Consider the following 18,844-nt stretch of genomic DNA (forward strand, 5'->3'; position numbering starts at 1 on the left):
TTTTCCCTTAGTGGACCTTTTAATGATTTTATTATTATGGTCAAAGTTTGACATCTACAGTACACTGTTAATTTGAAATCAGTACATTACATAAGTGTGCCAAGTTTTAAAAATGTCAACTCTGAGCGATCATGCATTTCCCATGCATTTGCACCTGTATTCCCAAATTGCACAACTCAGTCTGTGCTTATTCTCACTGGGTCTTGGTGCGCACCTCAGCTAAGATGGGGCAGGAGCTGTGGTACCTCTTCTCAGGCCCAGATTTCCAACAGCAACAGTGTTGAACTCAGGCACTCCATGGAGTGTGGTGGGAACACGGGTTTTGCTTTGGTTCAGGGAAAAATGCCATTCCCGACTGTTGCTCCTGTGAGTCACCTGACCCCCTAGGGCTTGGGCTAGCACACAGGTGCTTTGACATCCCTGCATGAGGCCGGCAGGCAGTTTTGGAAACCATGTTTCCTCCATGGGGCAACAGTCTAGAATTGAGGTGCACAGTCTTCTAACATGCTGTCTGTGATATAGCTGGAAGCAAGATAGGATTCGTAGTAACTTTTTTCTTCGAAAGTATTAACAGTCCAGCCAACAACCTGGATTCCTTTAGCTGACCACTTATTCAAGTAGGCCCTGGAGAAAGAGGGAAAAACCAATCCTGTTACAATAATGACCAGCTGCCCCAGGAATCAGTAATGGTTACTAAGTGTGGTATTCATTCAGTACAAACAGTATCAAGAAACAGCTTCTCAACTGACCTCTGTAAATATTGAATGAATGCATGCATGACTAAAATAATATGAAACTTAAAACTGTTATGAACTGTTAAGCATGTAATCAGCTGAAATACACAGCTATATAGCAATGCAAGAGGAAAGAGTCAGAGACTGATGACTGCAGGTGAGGGAATGGAAAGTTTCTTGGAAGCAGTAGAGCAGAGCCTCTCATGTATAGGGAAGCAGGAGCAAAGAGGGAAAGGGTGAGGCCCTGGATCCTGTGTTGGTTTTCAAAGGGAGTCATTCCCCAGAAATTTAATCCCTCTTTCATCAAAGTTTGACACATTAACTTTTTCTTTAAAATGCACTAAAAAAAAAAAAAAACAAGACTATGTCATCAGCCTGTTTTGGAAACAGTGAAACGTGCCTGAACTTTTCCCACCTAAGAAGCCAGCGGCATTCCAGCTTCATAAAGATACGAGGGGCTTTGCAGTTGGAACCAAGACATGTCCTGCCCTCTGTTAATCCTTCCTTTCCAAGAACAGCATTCAGGAAGTGTGTCAGGAGATAAAAGACCTTCCAACTTACGGGGATACAAAATCCTTTTGCATGAGGAAAGCTGAAATTCCACACAGGTACCACAAGATATTGTGCATGCTCCAGTCGAGCAAAATGTCCATAATCACAAACATGGACTGTTTCCAGACAGAATTATAACGTGGTTTCCCATCTCCTGTATAGCTAAGGCTCCAAGGTCTGTGAGTTAAAGCCGTTACTACATTCCGATCTGCTTGTCTCATCTGAAAAGAAATTGTGTGGGGGGGGGGGTGACTGTATCTAAAGTCTAATACTTCTCATTCATTCTTTAGAGTTTAGCCAACATACTCATTCTGGCGAGATGATCATACTCATCATGCTAGCTCCACGTCTACTAAACAAATATACTCTATCCTAAACCCTAGGAGAATATAAGGTGATAGATGCAAGACATTTAATATGCAGTATAAATAAGAACACTTCCTTCAAAATCCTAAGAGAAATTTATAAAACCTAAACCCATTGCCATCAAGTTGATTGTGACTCCTAGTGACCCCCCAGGACAGAGCAGAGCTTCCCCATGGGGTTTCCAGGGATGCAGTCGTTACAGAAGCAGACTGCTGTATCTTTATCTGGAGCAGCCTAGTGACCCCCCAGGACAGAGCAGAGCTTCCCCATGGGGTTTCCAGGGATGCAGTCGTTACAGAAGCAGACTGCCGCATCTTTATCTACAGCAGCAGCTGGTGGGTGGTCCAAGCCTACCAGGTTCAAACCGCCCACCTTCCAGTTAGCGACTGAGCTCTTCTCCACTGTACCACCAGGACTCCTTGAATGAGCCTGTGGGCAACATGAAAGAAGGGGCTAAGAGGGGTCATGGTATTTCTAACTGAAATAGGAGTACATTCCCTTTCCTGAGTATCTCTTACTAATTTAAAAAAAAAACAGCAAAAGCATCTTATCTGTGACCTTCATTCCATTCAATTTAACAGGCATCTAGCCCATTTGGTATTTCCACTAACATTATATACAATAAAAATCCTGAGTTTTACCTTGTAAATAACATCCGGTAAGAAAGAGCAGACGATACTATTATTGTATAATTGAGGAAACTCCAGATAAGCTTTCTTTAGAGCAACAGTAGCCTGCAAAACAGATATTCATGTATTTAAAACCTACTAAAATGTGACAGTCCCAGCCAGTGATTATTATACGTTACGTACAGCCCTACCTAGTAAATCAGAAGTTTACTAATATCTGGGGATGTTGGAAAGAGTATTGGTAGATTCCAATATCCATATGGATACATTTTAAAGTCATATATCAGCAATAGACAAGGAAGAAATTGGGGTACTGCTCTTTACACTCTTGTCAAGAGGCTTGCCTCCCCCCCCCCTTTTTTTTTTCACACTTTCAGAAAGTGTGGCAGACTGCAGGCCACTGAAGGCTGGAAGCAAAGTTTAAAAAGCCTTTCCTTATATCCCAGCTTAGCCACCAGGAAATGGCCTTTTGCACCCACGGCTCTATAACCCTTCTGACTTTCCCAGATGCACGTGAGCCAACCAGCCTGGGAAGTACAGGGAAGCAATGGAATGGGGTGGGTGGTGGGGGGCTGGTGTGGGTGAGTGGGGTAGGTGGCTGGAAAAGTCTCTCGACTCTTCCCAAGAGGAGCAGAAGTTTTTGTTTTTTTTTTTAATAGAAGTTGTCCAGCTAATAAATGAAGAAGAAATGACAGAACGAAAGGACTGACATTTTTCAACCCCTCGTGAGTGGCCAGACCTGGCCACTGAGTGTCAACAGCAGCTAACAATAACAAAAAAAGGGTCGAGCACATGTTACGTGGAACGCGATGTTGCTGCAGCATAATGCTTGATGTACTGCTAAGTCTCAGAAAGTCCCACACACCCATCATCAAATGTAAGCAACAGAATGCATTAAAAAAAAAAGTAGAAATTATCCATGCCATGCCTCCCCTTCACTAATATAACTGAGTGCTACGTAACCAAAGTTGTTTTTTTGCTGTTTGAATTAACATATGTGCTGTGTGTAAGTCTTCACCTGTATTTAATTCTCACAACAACCTCACGTGGTAAACCAAAAAACCAAACCCAGTGCCGTCAAGTCAATTCCGACTCATAGCGACCCTATAGGACAGAGTAGAACTGCCCCATAGAGTTTCCAAGGAGTGCCTGGTGGATGGATTCGAACTGCCGACCTTTTGGTTAGCAGCCGTAGCACTTAACCACTACACCACCGGGGTTTCCTCCTCATGTGGTAGTTTCTTTTATTATTCCCATTTTGCCCATGAGGAAATTGAGGTTTATCAAGGTTAAGGTTACAATGCTGTGACACAGCTTAATCAAGGTATGTTGAACTCCAAAGCCTATGATCATGGCTATTGTGTTGTACTATCTCCAATTTGTCGCCACCACTTCTCCCTCTAAACAGTAGTCCCCCCTTATCTGTGGTTTCAATTTCAGCGGTTTCAGTTACCCAAGGTCAACTGTGGTCTGAAAATAAACAATTCTTAAGTTTTAAATTCCGCGCCAATGAAATCTCCCATGGCCTGCTGGATCCTGCCCCAGAAGTGAATCATCCCTTCCAGCATATCCACGCTGTATACGCTACTGCCCTGTTAGTCACTTAGTAGCTATCTCAGTTACCAGGTCAACTATTGAGGTATCACAGTGCTTACATTCAAGTAACCCTTATTTTACTTAATAATGGCCCCAAAGCGCAGGAGTATTGATTCTGGCAATTTGGATATGCCAAAGAGAAGTCATAAAGTGCTTCCTTTAAGTGAAAACTATTTATGTATAGAAAAAAGAAAGTATATATAGGGTTTGGTACTATCTGCTGTTTCAGGCATCCATTGGGGGTTTTGGAACATATTCCCAAGCATAAGGAGGGGGCTACGGTACTATCAACTTGGTGATTTTTGCTCTACCCTATCTTGGCCAAACACCTGTGAGCACCCAACCATAAAGCTCAAATAACTAGATTTTCCTCCCTTTTCTATTTTTTTTTTATTCTAAGAGAATAAACACGCAGGTCAGTACACTGTGAGTAAAACATAGGCGCTGTTAGGGTTCCACAACACCAAAAAACCCTACGGTGCTCATTAAATATTCATGTTCCTTTGGCCCCATTCTAGGGACTTTCAGAATCTTTTCTCTAGGTGGTCTGGACGGGAATCTGTATTTCCAGTAGGTACTCCAGATGACTGATGTACGCTGAGTGGAAAACCTGGACAGTACACAACTGTAAGTTAACCAGAAGAGGAAATTACCCAGAACAGCATTCCCCTCTTTCCTTAAAAATGGGAGCTTACTGTCCTAAAATTAAAAGCATATCTTTAGGCTCACATTTCAGATTTTAAGAACTGGCTTCAATTATATCCTGGGATTAATTAAACAAAACAAACAAAGCCATCATCAGAATTCTCAACCAGTAGATGGTCATTACTGGCTGTAACTATTGCTGGGGAAAAAAAGAAAACAACAACAACCCTCTTTGTCCAAATGGGAAAAGAAGTATTTGTATTCGAAAAGCTAGGTATAAGAGAACAAGTGTAATCTGAACCATATTTTCCCATTCATTTCCGTAGCAATGTTTTTTATGAGTATATGCTCTAAAGTATAAGCAATTTTTTTTTTTAGGAATTGTTATGGTTGAATTGTGTTCGCCCAAAATGTGTGTCAACTTGGCTAGGCCATGATTCTCACTATTGTGTGGTTGTCTGCCATTTTTGTGATCTGATGGAATTGTCATATGTATTGTAAATCCTAATTTCTGCCTGTGGTCAATGAGGCAAGACTGTTGTTAGGAGCTGTCGAGTCAGTTCTGACTCACAGTGACCCCATGCACAACAGAAGAAACATTCCTGGGTTCTGCGCCATCCTCACAATTGTTGCTATGCTTGAGCCCATTGTTGCAGTGATGCAAGATTAGGTTATATTAAAGAGGATTTGGGTGGGATGGAACACCCTTACTCAGGTCATAGCCCTGATCCAATGCAAGGGGAGTTTTCCTGGGTTGTCACCTGCATCACCTTTTATCTTGTAAGAGATAAAAGGAGAGAGAAGCAAGCAGAAAATGAGGGACCTCATACCACCAAGAAAGAAGTGCTGGGAGCGAGGTGAGTCCTTTGGACCCGGGGTCCCTGTGCTGAGAAGCCCTAGACCAGAAGAACATTGATGACAAGGACCTTCCCCCAAAGCTGACAGAGAGAGAAAGCTTTTCCCTGGAGCTGGTGCACTAAATTCAGACTTCTAGCCTCCTAGACTGTGAGAGAATAAATTTCTGTTAATGCCACCCACTTGTACTTCTGTTACAGCAGCACTAGATAACTAAGACAGGAATGTTATACATATTTAAAGAAAATACAGTAATTTTCTGATAAAAGTATAATTACACAAATCACAGAACAACAAAACGATATCAGAAACCATATAAAAGGTATTAAACCTGTGTAAAAGATACCCTGCTAGCTCTCAGAAGCTTTAAATATAAGAATTTTCTATCAGTGTAGTCCACTGTTGTCCATCTGAGATCCTTAACAGGCTGATGCAATTGGTCTTGTGTTCAACTCCTGTATTACTTTTTTTCTGTTCTAGAAGTGCCTCTTTACTATCTAACATCTTTTGTAAATGCTTTATGCAAATAAAAGAAATCTGACTCCTCCCCTTAGTGCTGGTTGTAGAACATCAGGGGTTATTAAAAAGTTCATTTCCATAATTTACTGTTTCCTTCAAGATGTGGATTTTTGCATTGTATACATCCATTAAGCAAAAATATGATACTTTGTTAAAATAATTTAAGAATAAATAATAAAATACACGGCCAGTTTTGGAAATGACTAGCAACCAAATAAGATGTCTTTTTTAAAAAGTGAAGTCCGTGGTATAAACTGTACCATATTTGCATGGCCTTTGACATCAAAGTAGATTGTGAGGTTATGGTTTAGGCACTCTGCAACAGCTTCCCTCAGGGTGGGGATCTTTTCATCAGGGAAATCATTCCTATAAGAGAGGGAAAAGAAAGTAGCAGGTTGTAGGAAAAAGAAAAAAAAGACAAAAGTTTAATGGAACAGACATTTTGCAAATGGCTCCCAACCAAAAGGAAACAGTGTCTTTCCCAACTTCCTTTCCTCAACCATTCCAAAGTCCAAGGATATTTACTTCTGTCCCTTGAACCAAATTACAGATATTCTTGACCAAAGAACAGCAACAGGAACAAAAATCATTTCATTTTTAGGAAATCACTGAATTAATAACACAGTCGCTAATTCTGTTTGACCAATGGGCAGAATATATGTCACCTTACGAAACCTAAGAAATTTCATCTTAGGATTGACATTGCCCTACGCAGGAGAAATTCCTGGGAATACACAAATCTGTCAACTTTATTGTTGTGCAGTTATTTAAGTACAACTGTTTAACTACTTTTCTAATACATAATGTTTTAGATAAAGAAAATGAAGGTTAATTGTTGGATACACAAGAAATCAGCTTTTCTTACACAGTTAAATTTAATTATGCATGATTTAACTTAAGCTAAAAATTTTTTAATTCAACTATATTATTTCAACAGTAAGATCTTGGTTCTTTTAAAAAAAGGATAACAATAATTTAAATGGTACTGGTGATTCTGCCAGCCATTCTATTCAATGTCTATCCCTGGAGAGTGAGAAATGGGAGGCCTGACTCTGCTGTTCCATTGGCTAGTTTTAGTTTCCATGCCCCCTCCCAGGATGGGCGTCTCACCACTGAACATAATTACACCTACTCCTCGCTTATCAACTGTCTCAGTACCTGACATTTTGCATTTATAACAATAGAAAAAATCTAGCTGACTATTTTGCACATTAACAAAAGTGCCTCTGGCAGTAATGGACACTGAGGTGTGAGGTGAGAGTAATGCTGGCTGTGATGATTAAGGTTATGTGTCAACATGGCTAGGTCATGATTTTCAGTGGTTTGGCAGTTATGTAATGATATAGTCATTCTCCATCTTTACACAATGCCGATTTTTGCATAATGACTTGGTCTTTGGAACCTAACCATATCATTAAGTGCAGAGTGGGTGTATAGAGAAAAATACCTATTTTTCCCAAACACAAGCCAATTACTTCATTTGGTATTCAATCAAAGAAGATGCAAGGTGGTTCACTTTTGGAGCAAAGACTGGTTAAGAGTTATTAAGATGGTATATCGAATCTGATATGGTGTCTTCCTAAAGGATTTTTAAAGGTGATGTTGACCCTAACCATTTTTTGCTTTGTGTTGACTTTGGACTTGGCATCTTATTAGCTACATGTCACTGTATATTAAAACCAGCCTTTCCCTTGCATACTGCAGAACAATGAAATATCTGATAAAAGCAATTCCAGCAGCCTAGACTGAGAATTGTTAAGTGTTACTAATATTCTTTCCAGCCTACAGTATGATTTCCTTTGGCTGACTTTAATTTCTTTTTGGTCTTAGGAAAATAAGGTATCAGTCATCTTTTAGGGAGGACTGTAATTTAATTGCCGTAGTGAATATGCTCCAGGAGTACTGATCATTGTCCAGAAAACGGATATTACATAAATAACAAAGAGCATCAGAAGCCCTGGCGGTATAATGTCTAAGTGCTTGGCCGCTAACCAAAGTTTGGTGATTTGAACTTAATACGGCCCTTACAGCCATGGTCTTTGTGACTCATACACAATGATCGAGTGGGACTATGCAAATAATTGTATACGGAACCTATGATGGTTAGGGTTCTATGTCAATTTGGCTAGACCATGATTCCCTGTATTGTATGGTTGTCTTCCACTTTATGTGTTATAAATCCCAACTTCCACATATTAGCGAGGCAGGATCTATCTGAGGTGTATCTCGAGTCAAAGCCTTGTAGGAGGGTGTGACTCGAGTCCTACCCTTAATCAAGTTACACCTTTCCCTAGGGCGTAGCCTGCATCCACGGTATATACGGTACCCTGGCAGGTTTCTCTCTGTATCTGGATCCTGTATCTGGTTTGTGATATTCTAACCTCCGGTTTTTGGGACTTGAGCCAGAGGCCCGTCATCTGACCTGCCAATTCTGGGATTCACCAGCTTCCATATTCCCGTGTGCTGGTGGCCTATTGTTTAACCTGATTCTTCAGCTTCTGTAGCCTTGCGAGCCAGCAGCCTGTGGTCTGACCTGCCAGTTTGGGTTTGTCAGACCCTGCAGCCATGTGGGTCAGGATCAGCCTACGCATGACCCAGATATTTGGGAATTGCCGGCCTCCACAACTATGTGAGCCATTTCCTTGACATGGTTTGTGAGTTCTGTGAGATGTTGCAGCGAATGAGGGAACCCAAAGACAGGAGGGAGAGTACCGAGGGGAGGGAAAGTAGTTGATGTTAAGAGATGATGGCATGGTACAGCAGCTTGGAAAAGTAGGACATTTGGGACATCTTGCTGATCCTTATAAAAGAAATTATTCATTTACTTGGGAAACCTATACAGAGTTCAAAACAAAACAAAAATACTCTCCTGGAGCAGAAGATGTAATTAGAAGTTTCTAGTGTTCATTTGTGATTGTCAAAGATGAAAGATACATTTAAGAGACAATAAGCCACTTACCTCAATCTGTGATTTGCTGCAGGATTAAGTTTCCTAATTTGTTCAAATGTCAAATCACACAATTGACCAGTCCCATCAGTTGTCCTGTCTACTGTGCTATCATGCATTAAGACAGGAATCCCGTCAGACGTAAACTCAAGGTCCAACTCCACACCTGTTGCTCCATTCTTAGCTGCCTTAACAAAAACATCAACAATATTAACGTTAAACGGCCACAAATTTCATTTTGCAATCTAGACACCAAGAAGATTAACAGGGCTGACTCTTACCGATTCCTTTCCTTTCCCATAACAACCACCCCAACCTGCTCCTGTTTTTAATAAGTGTTACTTATATTGCAACTTCTATACTTATAGATTCCTTACAAACGTCTTTCCCAACCTTATCACCCTCACAGTGGCAAATGAAGAGACTTCTGGAACTTCACTTGTATCTAGGTGCCTTACCTATATCTGGTCATTAATGGCTTATAAATATTTACATAAATTCCCTTGTTTACCTTAACCTCTGTTTGGTGCAGTAGCTCGAATGAGTTCCCTGAGTTTGCCAATTAGGTATTTCTCTACCTTGGCATAAACAAGATGACTAGGGTTTTTTTTTTGTTGTTGTTGGTTTAACCACACCCACTGTAAGAGAAACACTAAGCCTGCTTCTAGGGGATACTTTACACTATGTTTATGGGAGCAGCACTGCCTACTGGTCAATAAATTGGTAAGCTTCATAACGTGTACTAGAATGTTTTGAAAAAAGGTAACTTCAACACTCAATTTTATGGGCTGTGCTCCTCTGAGACACACACTATCCAATATTTGCTTCCTTGGCTTCCTCACCACAACGAAGCTGTGAAATGCTTATTATGATCAAGGTTTTTTTTTTTTTTTTAATTGTGGTCTATTACAAACATATAGAGTAGTATAGTAAATTAAGATTTAATAGGCGTTAACATTTTGCCATCAGCAGCCCTGGCGGTACAGTGGTTAAAGCTCTCAGTTGCTAACTGAAGGTCGGTGGTTTGAACCCACCAGCCACGTCTCAGGAGAAAGACGTGGCAGTGATTCTTCTGTAAAGATTACAGCCTTGAAAACCCTATGGGGCAGTTCTGCTCTGTCCTACAGGGTTGCTATGAGTCGGAATTGACTCGGCCTCTTATTCTCAGTGCTTTAAACATATTAACTCATTTGATCCTCACGACCCTGCGATATACTATTAATATTCCCATTTTACAGATGAGAAAACTGAGACAACGAGAGATTAAGAAACTTACCCTGGGTCACACAAGGTAGGACGTGGTAGAGGCTGCACTCTTAACCATTACAACTTTATTATCAACAATACAGACACAGCTAAAATTTTCCTGTGCATCCCCTTCCCTTCCTTGCCATAGGTTATTACCATGTTAAAGGTAGCATATCATTTTCGTGTTATTTCTTTCAATGTCTTTTGATATATTTATTACACATTTATATTCCCACAACAACATACAGCATTGTGCTGGTGCATGGTAAGCATTCAGCAAGTGTTAGCCATTGTTATTGTGTCCCTTGTAAGACATTTTTAATTGTAACACAAGTTCATCGTTCATTTCTTTTGTGAATATTTTTCTACCTTGTTTAAGAAATCCTCTCCTACCCCCATGTTATAAAGATATGCGAGTGTATTTTTTTCTCAGCTTCAAAGTTTGATTTTCACATATATGAATGACTAAGATTCCCTCCCCTCCTCCCCCCCAAAAAATACCACAACAGGATAGGTTCAAATCCCAATTCTGTCCCCAACTGGCAGTGTCATCTAGGTCAAGTTACTTATCCAGTCTAGCCTGTTTGATCATTTTTAAGATGATATTTCTGTAATGATCTTCAGAGTTGTTGTGAGGATCTAGAAACAATCCACATGCTCAGAAACAGTGCCTGGCTCAGAGCTGGTACTCGATATAAACTATCATGACTGGAAAACATTTTGCCTTAGTGAAAAAGTCCTTACAAGAATGCTTACATTTGTACTGACAAAAGGTTGAAAGGTGTATCTTTTCTAAGTTAAAGACAGAATAATGCACTGGTAAATCAACACAGATTATATACTTTATAAGATAAAACAAAATCACATTTGCAGTATACACGGTGAGTCTCTCTCACTATAACACAAATGTTATCCTTATTCCTTCATGTCAGCACTATAATTAGGTTCAATTATGCTTTTATTCATTAGGGTCTTCTTCATTTGACTACAAAGTAAAAATAACAATGGTGAGACACTATTTTCGCAAGGCTAGCAGAACTAGTGAGTAGTTTATCTTTTCTGAGTAGTTTGTTAAGGTCAAAAACAAAAGCTCTATAAAAAATCCACTATATTAGAGTTTCTTTAACCAGGCATTCTAATGATTACATTCAACATTCTTTACCAATACTTTTATGTTATCCCAGTTACAGAGGTAAAAGAATGAACACCCAGTTCTAATTCACATATTAGTATATACTTCATACCTTTTTATTTATCAGGGGAAATCTATCTTATCATAAGGCTATTTCACATAGATCAATTTACATAATATTGAAATTTTATTAAAAATGCTTGTTTGAAACTATAAAACCCAAACCTGCTGCCGTTGAGTCGATTCTGACTCATAGCGACACTATAAGACAGAGTAGAACTGCCCCATAGAGTTTCCAAGGAGCACCTGACGGATTCAAACTGCTGACCTCTTGGTTAGCAGCCATAGCACTTAACCACTATGCGACCAGGGTTTCCTTTGAAACTACAGTAATAGTTTAGTAATAGAATAGTATAGTATAGTAATAGAAATCACATCAATGGTTTCCTTGGGGCAGAGGTGGGGGATGGGATTGACTGTAAAGGGGGCACAAAGGAATCTTCTGGGTGATAGAAATGGATTGAAGTGGTGGTTACTCACATGTATATAGTTTAAAAACTCATCAAACTATATACTTAAAATGTGTGTATTTTATTATACGTAAATTATACTTAATAAAGTTGATTTTTTAAAAAGTTTGCGCTTACAAATTTATTACGTGGCTTTTAAAATGTTTCATCGAAAAGTATCTTTTTGCAGTGCCAGAAGCAGAGTGTGTCCTTTGGACCTGGGGTCCCTGCACAGAGAAGCTCCTAGTCCGGGGGGAAGACTGATGAGAAGGCCTAGAGAGAGAAAGCCCTCCCCTGGAGCTGATGCCCTGAATTTGGACTTTTTTAGCCTACTTTACTGTGAAGAAATAAACTTCTCTTTGTTAAAGCCAAAAAAAAAAAAGTATCTTTTTAATATCCACCCCTATAATATGAATAAAATAGTCGTGTACAAGTTCCTGTGTGGACGCAAGTTTTCAATTCTCTTGGATATATACCTACGAGCAAAACTGCTGGGTCACATGGTAACCTTTTGAGGAACTGTCAGACTCTTCCCACTAGCAGTGAATGAAGGTTCCAGTTTCTCCACATCCTCACCAATACCTATCATTGTCTGTCTTTTCGATTACAGGTAGTTCCCGACTTACAATGGGGCTCTGTTCCAATGACTCTGTTGTAAGTTGGCTCTAAGTTGAATACCTTTTTCTTCTTTTTTCAGTTGTCATTATTGCCTGCTATACGGCAGTGTTTTGAACAGTAAATCGTTAACACTGAACATCTGTGAATGAACATCTGATGATGACAACATCAGCAAATTGTGCGCCCCGACACTGTATGCGGTACATATTACTAATGATAATATGTAAAAAAAAAAAAAAAAAAAAGACAGTAGTAACTGCAGTTTGTTGTAACTCGAATATGCTGTAAGTTGGGGGCTACCTGTACAGCTATCCTAGTGGGTACGCAGTGCCATCTCATTGCGGTTTTGATTTGCATTTCCCTGATGGCTAATAATGCTGAGCACCTTTTCACATGTGCATATGGGCTATTTGCACATCACAATTCCTCAACTGAGTGCCTATGGAGCCCTGGTGGCCCAGTCATTACAGAACTCGTCTGCTAACCAAAAAGGTAGGCAGTTCAAATCCACTAGCCGCTCCTTGAAAACCCTGTGGGGTAGTTCTACCTTTGTCATATATGGCCACTATGAGTCAAAATCAACTCAATGGCAATGTGTTTTGATATTACTATGTAGCAGGCACTGTCAAGGCAGTGAGGATACTGATGAATAAAAGAGAAGAGGTCTCGGGCCTCATGGATCTTACATTTTGTGGGGAGAAACAGATTACAAACATGTTAATAATTAAGTTACAGCAGTGATAAATGTTTTGAAGAGGAAAATAGAGGGTAAATGTGAAGGTGAAGGTAGGTGGGGTCACTAGACAAGGCAGCCAAAGAAGACTTCTCTGAGAATATGACATTTGAGCTGAGACCTCATTGATCAAACGGAGCCAGCCATGCAAAGATCTGAGGGAAGAAGCAGAAGCAGAAGAAAGGGCAAGTACAATACAAAGATCACAGGGTGAGAGTGAGCCACCCAGGGTGGCAGAAAGTGTTGCCTGCCTGTCCAAACCTATTCCCCTTCTTCTTTCCTGCTGGTGGTGTTCAGTTTCTCCTGTGCTCAGAATAAGTGACCTATGTCCAAACCCTGTGTGTTAGGGTGGGGTGTGGGTGGGTGGCAGCTTCTGAGAAAGAGAAAGGAAGAGGGAGTGCAGTCTTGAGATTGGATGCTAGCATGTAAGAGGGTGATGTAGGGGCTGCGATGGTGACTTCGTAACTGCAATGAGGGCTAGCAAATATGCTGCAGATGGCAGATTGATCAAAAGAACCTGGATCTTGGATAACCATAAATTGAGCAGCTCATTTAGCCATCCTGGGGGCTATCTTTCCCACACACATCTCTTGTTATGTGAGATATTTTAAAATGGATTTCTTGTTACATGAAGCCAAAAGCATCTTAACAAATGCCCAGAGTGGAAAGAACAGAGTGAGCAGGAATTTTGGGAAAAGTTCAAGATGGACAAGCAATTGTATTTTCCCTAACTGCAAAAGGAACTTTAAAAAAAAAAAAAAATTTTTTTTTTTTTTTTTTACTTTTAGAGGGCTTTAAATAAAGGAATCTGATTTATGCCTTTAAAGCTGTACTCTGGCCACTATGTGGATATAATTCCAGTCCTTTGCCACTGTTTATAACAGTATTACCTGTTTTCGGGACACATCCATTTCACATCTGTTAAATTTCTCCTTCGGTATCTAGTTTATAATATACCAGAAATTCCACCACTGTCAGAAAGTCTTCTGTGATTTTTTTTACATCGCAAAATGTTTAAGAATATAAATAATGAGCTTCACCAATGCAAAGGTAGGGGAAGAACAGGACAAAAAAGAGCCCAGATGAAAATAAACTATGTATTTCTTTTGAAGTCAAGGAAGGACACAACCTTATCTTGTGCAGGCTGTATGTGGCAGCTAATTACTGTTATGACTAAAAAATTTATTGATAATACTTATATTCTAACAAGCTGAATTACCACATTCTATTTCCTCTTAAGACCAGGAATCAATTTTGTGCAATGATTATTACCATTATTATACTTATGAAAACATGCTCAACACAAATGTAAAAGACATGAACGTAATTTCGCTATAATTCCCTTGCAACACAATAGGATATGAATCACTACATGCCTATGTGTGTTTCACATACATACTTTCTTAATCAGAGCTCTGGTGGCACAGTGGTTAAAGAACTCAGCTGCTAACCAAAAGGTTGACAGTTCAAACCTACTGCCACTCCACGGGCAGAAGCTGTGGCAGTCTGCTTCTGTAAAGATTTACAGACTTGGAAACCATATGGGGCAGTTCTATACTGTCATATAGGGTCGCTATGAGTTGAGATTGACTCAACAGCCGTGGGTTTGGTTTGGGTTTTTACTTCTTTAATCATGTAATATGACTTATATTCAACCAGACATGCTCCTGCCCGCAATACCAAATCCATCAGTAAATACTTATTGAATACCTTCTGTGCTCAATGAACACTGAGCTATATTTTAAGTAAACTCACCTAAAGGCAAGCTGAGATGGAGGCCAATGACAATTATGTGCTTTTTTTCCTATAGTAAATATCTTTCTTTTCATGACAATACCACCTCTTGTGCATCTATGTTACTTCATCTGACCGCCCTAAGTTTACAATGTAAAATAATATTCTTCAATATCTTTAGATTTATTTTTAAACGGAAGCTAGAAAAGCTACTCTACAGTCTTCTTTCCATCACAAGAGAACCAAGGGGAGAGAAATATAATAGAAGTTTGTTGTTCTTACGTGCTGTGATTCCGATTCATAGAGACCCCATGTGATAGTGCAGAACTGCATCACAGGGTTTTCTAGGGTGGTACAACGGTCAGGTGCTTAGTTGCTAACCAAAAGGTTGGCAGTTCAAACCCACCCAGTGGTTCTGTGGGAGAAAAGACCTGGTGATCTGCTCCCATAAAGATTATAGCCTAGGAAACCCTATAGGGAAGTTTTTCTTGGTCATATGGGCTCACTATGAGTCGAAATCCACTCCACAGCACCTAACAACAACAAACTTTACCTGAGCAGATCTCCAGGTCTTTTCTCCCATGGAGTCTCTGGGTGGGTTTGAACCACCAACTTTTTGGTTAGCAGTCAAGTGTTTAACCATTGTGCCACTAACTTGGTTTAAAAATACAAAAACTGAGATACCCTGCACTGACTCAAAGGTTGCCTGATCTCCTTCTCTTGTCACATTTAGTTTTTTGTTTAGTTTACACCACAGCAATTTTAAAGAGTTATGCTAACTTTAGATTCCTGACAGAATAGCTTATATTTGTGGAGTTCTTACCACGGGACAGGCAGTTTATGTGGATTGCCTCATTGAATCCTTGCAACCTATTAGACAGATGAAGTCCCTGGGTGATGTAAAAGGTTAACTTACTTGGCTGCTAACAGAAAGCTGGAAGTTCGAATCTACCCAGAGGTGCCTCAAAAAAAGGCCTGTGACCTACTTCCAAAAAATCAGCCAGTGAAAACCTCGTGGAGCAGTTTTACTCTGACATACAAGGGGTCACCATGAACTGGAATTGACTCAATGACAATTATTTTTAATTAGGTAGATATCAATATTATTCCCATTTTACAGATGGGAAAACTGCGGTTAGGGCTGTGACCAGGGTGAGGAGAGGTGCCCACAGTGCAACATTAGGTGCCAACTCACACGCCTTGCTTGCCACACCCTAGTCATGACCCTGACTGGGGCACAGAAGCTTAAGTAACTTGTTCATTACACAATACTGTCTGTCCCTAGCTGGATAAAGAAAGGAAGGTTCAAGTTTTTACATCCTGGAACACATTCTAAACTATGACAAAGAGCACTGGGCTTGGAATCAGAAAGCTGAAATCTGGAGGAAGATGTATGCATTTGAGTCTCAGTTTTCCCACCCATTTAATGTGAAAGTCATGTCTCAAAGGAATGAGAGGATCAGATATATTTCCACAGATGTAAAAGTGTGTGGTCAACTGAAAAGCTCTTTTATTGTGCAAGCTGTCATTATTATGAAGACAGGAGACTGCCAGGAGCTGGGAGAGATCAACAGTCTCAGAAGTGAGTGCCTTGTAAAAATTGATCAGTGAGCCTGCCAGGGTTGTTGTGTGAGTTCAAATATATGCTTTGGGGATGTATGTGCGTGCATGTGCTATAAGGAGGTGACAAAGTCAGAGGACAAGCAAAGCACCACATTCCTGTGAAGGTTGTTCCATTTAGAATAAGCTCAACTATTGACCAAGACTCTTTGTGACCTGGCCACATTTCCTACTTCATTCACACATCAGCCTTTGTTCTGTTTCTTGAGTTCAGGCCTTCAACAGCCTTCTCTATTCCCTGGACACTCAAGAAAGATCACTAACACCTCAGAGCTTTTGCACTTGCTGTTCCCTTTGCCTGGAACACTTTTTCCCCAAGTCCCAGGGCTGGCTTCTTCTCATAATACCAGTTTCCATTCAAATACTACTATCTAAATATATCACATATACTAACTTCCAGTCATTCTTTACCCCATTACCCTATTTCTTCAGTGCACTTTTTGCCCTATTAAAAGTATCTCATTTACTTATTTAAGGCCTGTCTTCCCTACTCCAATGCAAGCTCCGTAAAGGCAGGGACCCTGTCGGCCCTGTTCATGGCTGTATCCTCTGTGCCTGGCAGTCGGCAGGCGTTCTATAAATATTTGCTTAAGTATTCTATAAATACGTGAAGCCCGGCGAGTCCCAGATACTGGGAAGGATCAAGGGCCATCGTAATGCATTACTTGAGGGCTAGCAGGTAACCGGGAAGGCTATCCTGAGACTGGGGACCTTTGGAAGGTCAAACAGAAGCCCAAGCTTCCAGGTGGAGCTGAGGGGCGAAAGGCGTGGGGGGCTCACCTGTCGGATGGCCGCCAGGGTGTTCTCAGGCGCGTCGTGGCCGCCACCGCGGTGGGCGATAGCGGAGACGCGGCCCCGGGGCTTGAGCACCTGCAAGGCCCTGAGGGAGGGCACTGGCTCAAAGCTGAAGAGGCGCAGCAGGACGTAGAGGCCGCCGGTGAGGAGGCAGGCATTGAAGGGGCTGCGCGTCGCCAGCAGCAGCAGCAGCAGCAGGAAGGAGAAGGGACCCAGGAGGCCCCCCTGCTCCTCCCACAGCCACATGCCGGCGCCAGCACCGGCAAGGACGGGAGTCCCGGACCCGCCGGGCTCCCCAGACAGGAGAGCGGCAGGCGAGGGTGAGAACCCGAGGCGTTCGCGCCAGCTGGCACCTTCCGAGGGGACCAGTGCCGCACAATGGCGGCGACAGATACATCCGGAGAAAGAGACGGAAGTCTAGCCAATCAGAGCCCGGGATCTCGAGAGCGCCGGGCGGAGCCGCTGCCATGGCAACGGAGGCGGGCCCTGGCCCCGGGTTCACGTTCCAAAGTCACTTTTGGATTTTCTGAGGTGGAGACCTTAACATGGACTTTGAGACTTGGTAGAAGAGAAGAAGCGGGATAGAAGAGTCGTCGTACGGTTGTACGGCTAGAAGGGATCTTAGTGACGCCTTCATTCTACCTGGGAGGAAACTGAGGCAAGGGGCAGGACGCTTAGCCTAATCATTTATTCAGTTAAATTCAAGATGCGCCCAACACACATCCAGGTCCTGGGGACGCGGCATAAGAGCGGGACCGACAGGGTCCTTGCTCGTGTGGAGCTTACGTCTTAATTGGGAAAAATAATAATGTTAGTAAGTAGAGCTAACATTTATAGAGCGAGCATTTACCGTGTCCCAGGTACTGTGCCCAGCAAACGCTTTGTATGCATTATCTGATTTACTCTCAAACAGCCTCAATAGGTAGATACTGTTTCAGAAGTCTGGTTTCAGTCAACTTAACAAGCAATTTTCAGATTCTGAGGAAATGAAAGAACATGGCAAAAGAAGCACAGTCAGATTATAAAGCTGGAAGTGATTTTAATGACTCTCATGGACGAGGAAACTGAGGCCAGGAGCAGTGAAGTCAATGGAGCAGCTTTAATGGTAGAATCAGGACAGACATCAAGCCATTCCATTTTTAGGCCTGTGACTTTTCCACTGCTACTACTCCTTCCAATCCTACTTCTCCTAAAGAAGTCAATAATTGGGGTTTATGTAGGCATTGTGTAAAGATTATTTCAACTGTTATCCACAATGACTTTGTCATAACCAAACCAAAGCTAAACCCGATGACATCGAGTTGATTCCCACTCACAGCGACCTTATAGGTCAGAGTAGAACTGCCCCACATGGTTTCCAAGGAGCACCTGGTGGATTCGAACTGCCCACCATTATGGTTAGCAGCCGTAGCTCTTAACCAGGGTTTCCAACCTTGTCATACGTTGATATAGGTAAAATCTCCATTTCACTTGTGCAAAAATAGGCATTGGAAGGAGGAGGAGTAAGAGAGACAGAAGATATAGCCAAGTTAGGGGGTGGGGGAAAAAAAAATTTGCTGTAGGGTCACCTCTAATTTATGGCAACTTCATGTATGCCATAGTAGAACTTTGC

The 18,844-nt window shown here is 41.3% G+C and overlaps 1 protein-coding gene across 2 annotated transcripts; it reads right to left on the reverse strand.

The window, feature by feature from the left end:
• Positions 1-17,624, reverse strand: GDE1 (glycerophosphodiester phosphodiesterase 1). Of its 2 annotated transcripts, XM_064295653.1 has the most exons (7): positions 17,218-17,624; positions 8,856-9,031; positions 6,157-6,262; positions 2,294-2,386; positions 2,007-2,081; positions 1,296-1,507; positions 1-624 (listed from the first exon to the last, which is right to left on the reverse strand). In XM_064295653.1, the coding sequence occupies exons 1-7, from the start codon at positions 17,476-17,478 to the stop codon at positions 477-479; spliced, it is 1,071 nt and encodes a 356-aa protein (XP_064151723.1). In that variant the 5' UTR covers positions 17,479-17,624; the 3' UTR covers positions 1-476. The 2 variants fall into 2 exon arrangements, with proteins under 2 accessions (XP_064151723.1, XP_003418925.1); XM_003418877.4 differs by lacking the exon at positions 2,007-2,081 and having other exon boundaries at positions 17,218-17,618.
• Positions 17,625-18,844: the final 1,220 nt, after the last annotated feature.

This window comes from Loxodonta africana, chromosome 12 (genome assembly GCF_030014295.1).
Source record: "Loxodonta africana isolate mLoxAfr1 chromosome 12, mLoxAfr1.hap2, whole genome shotgun sequence".
NCBI lineage: Eukaryota > Metazoa > Chordata > Mammalia > Proboscidea > Elephantidae > Loxodonta > Loxodonta africana.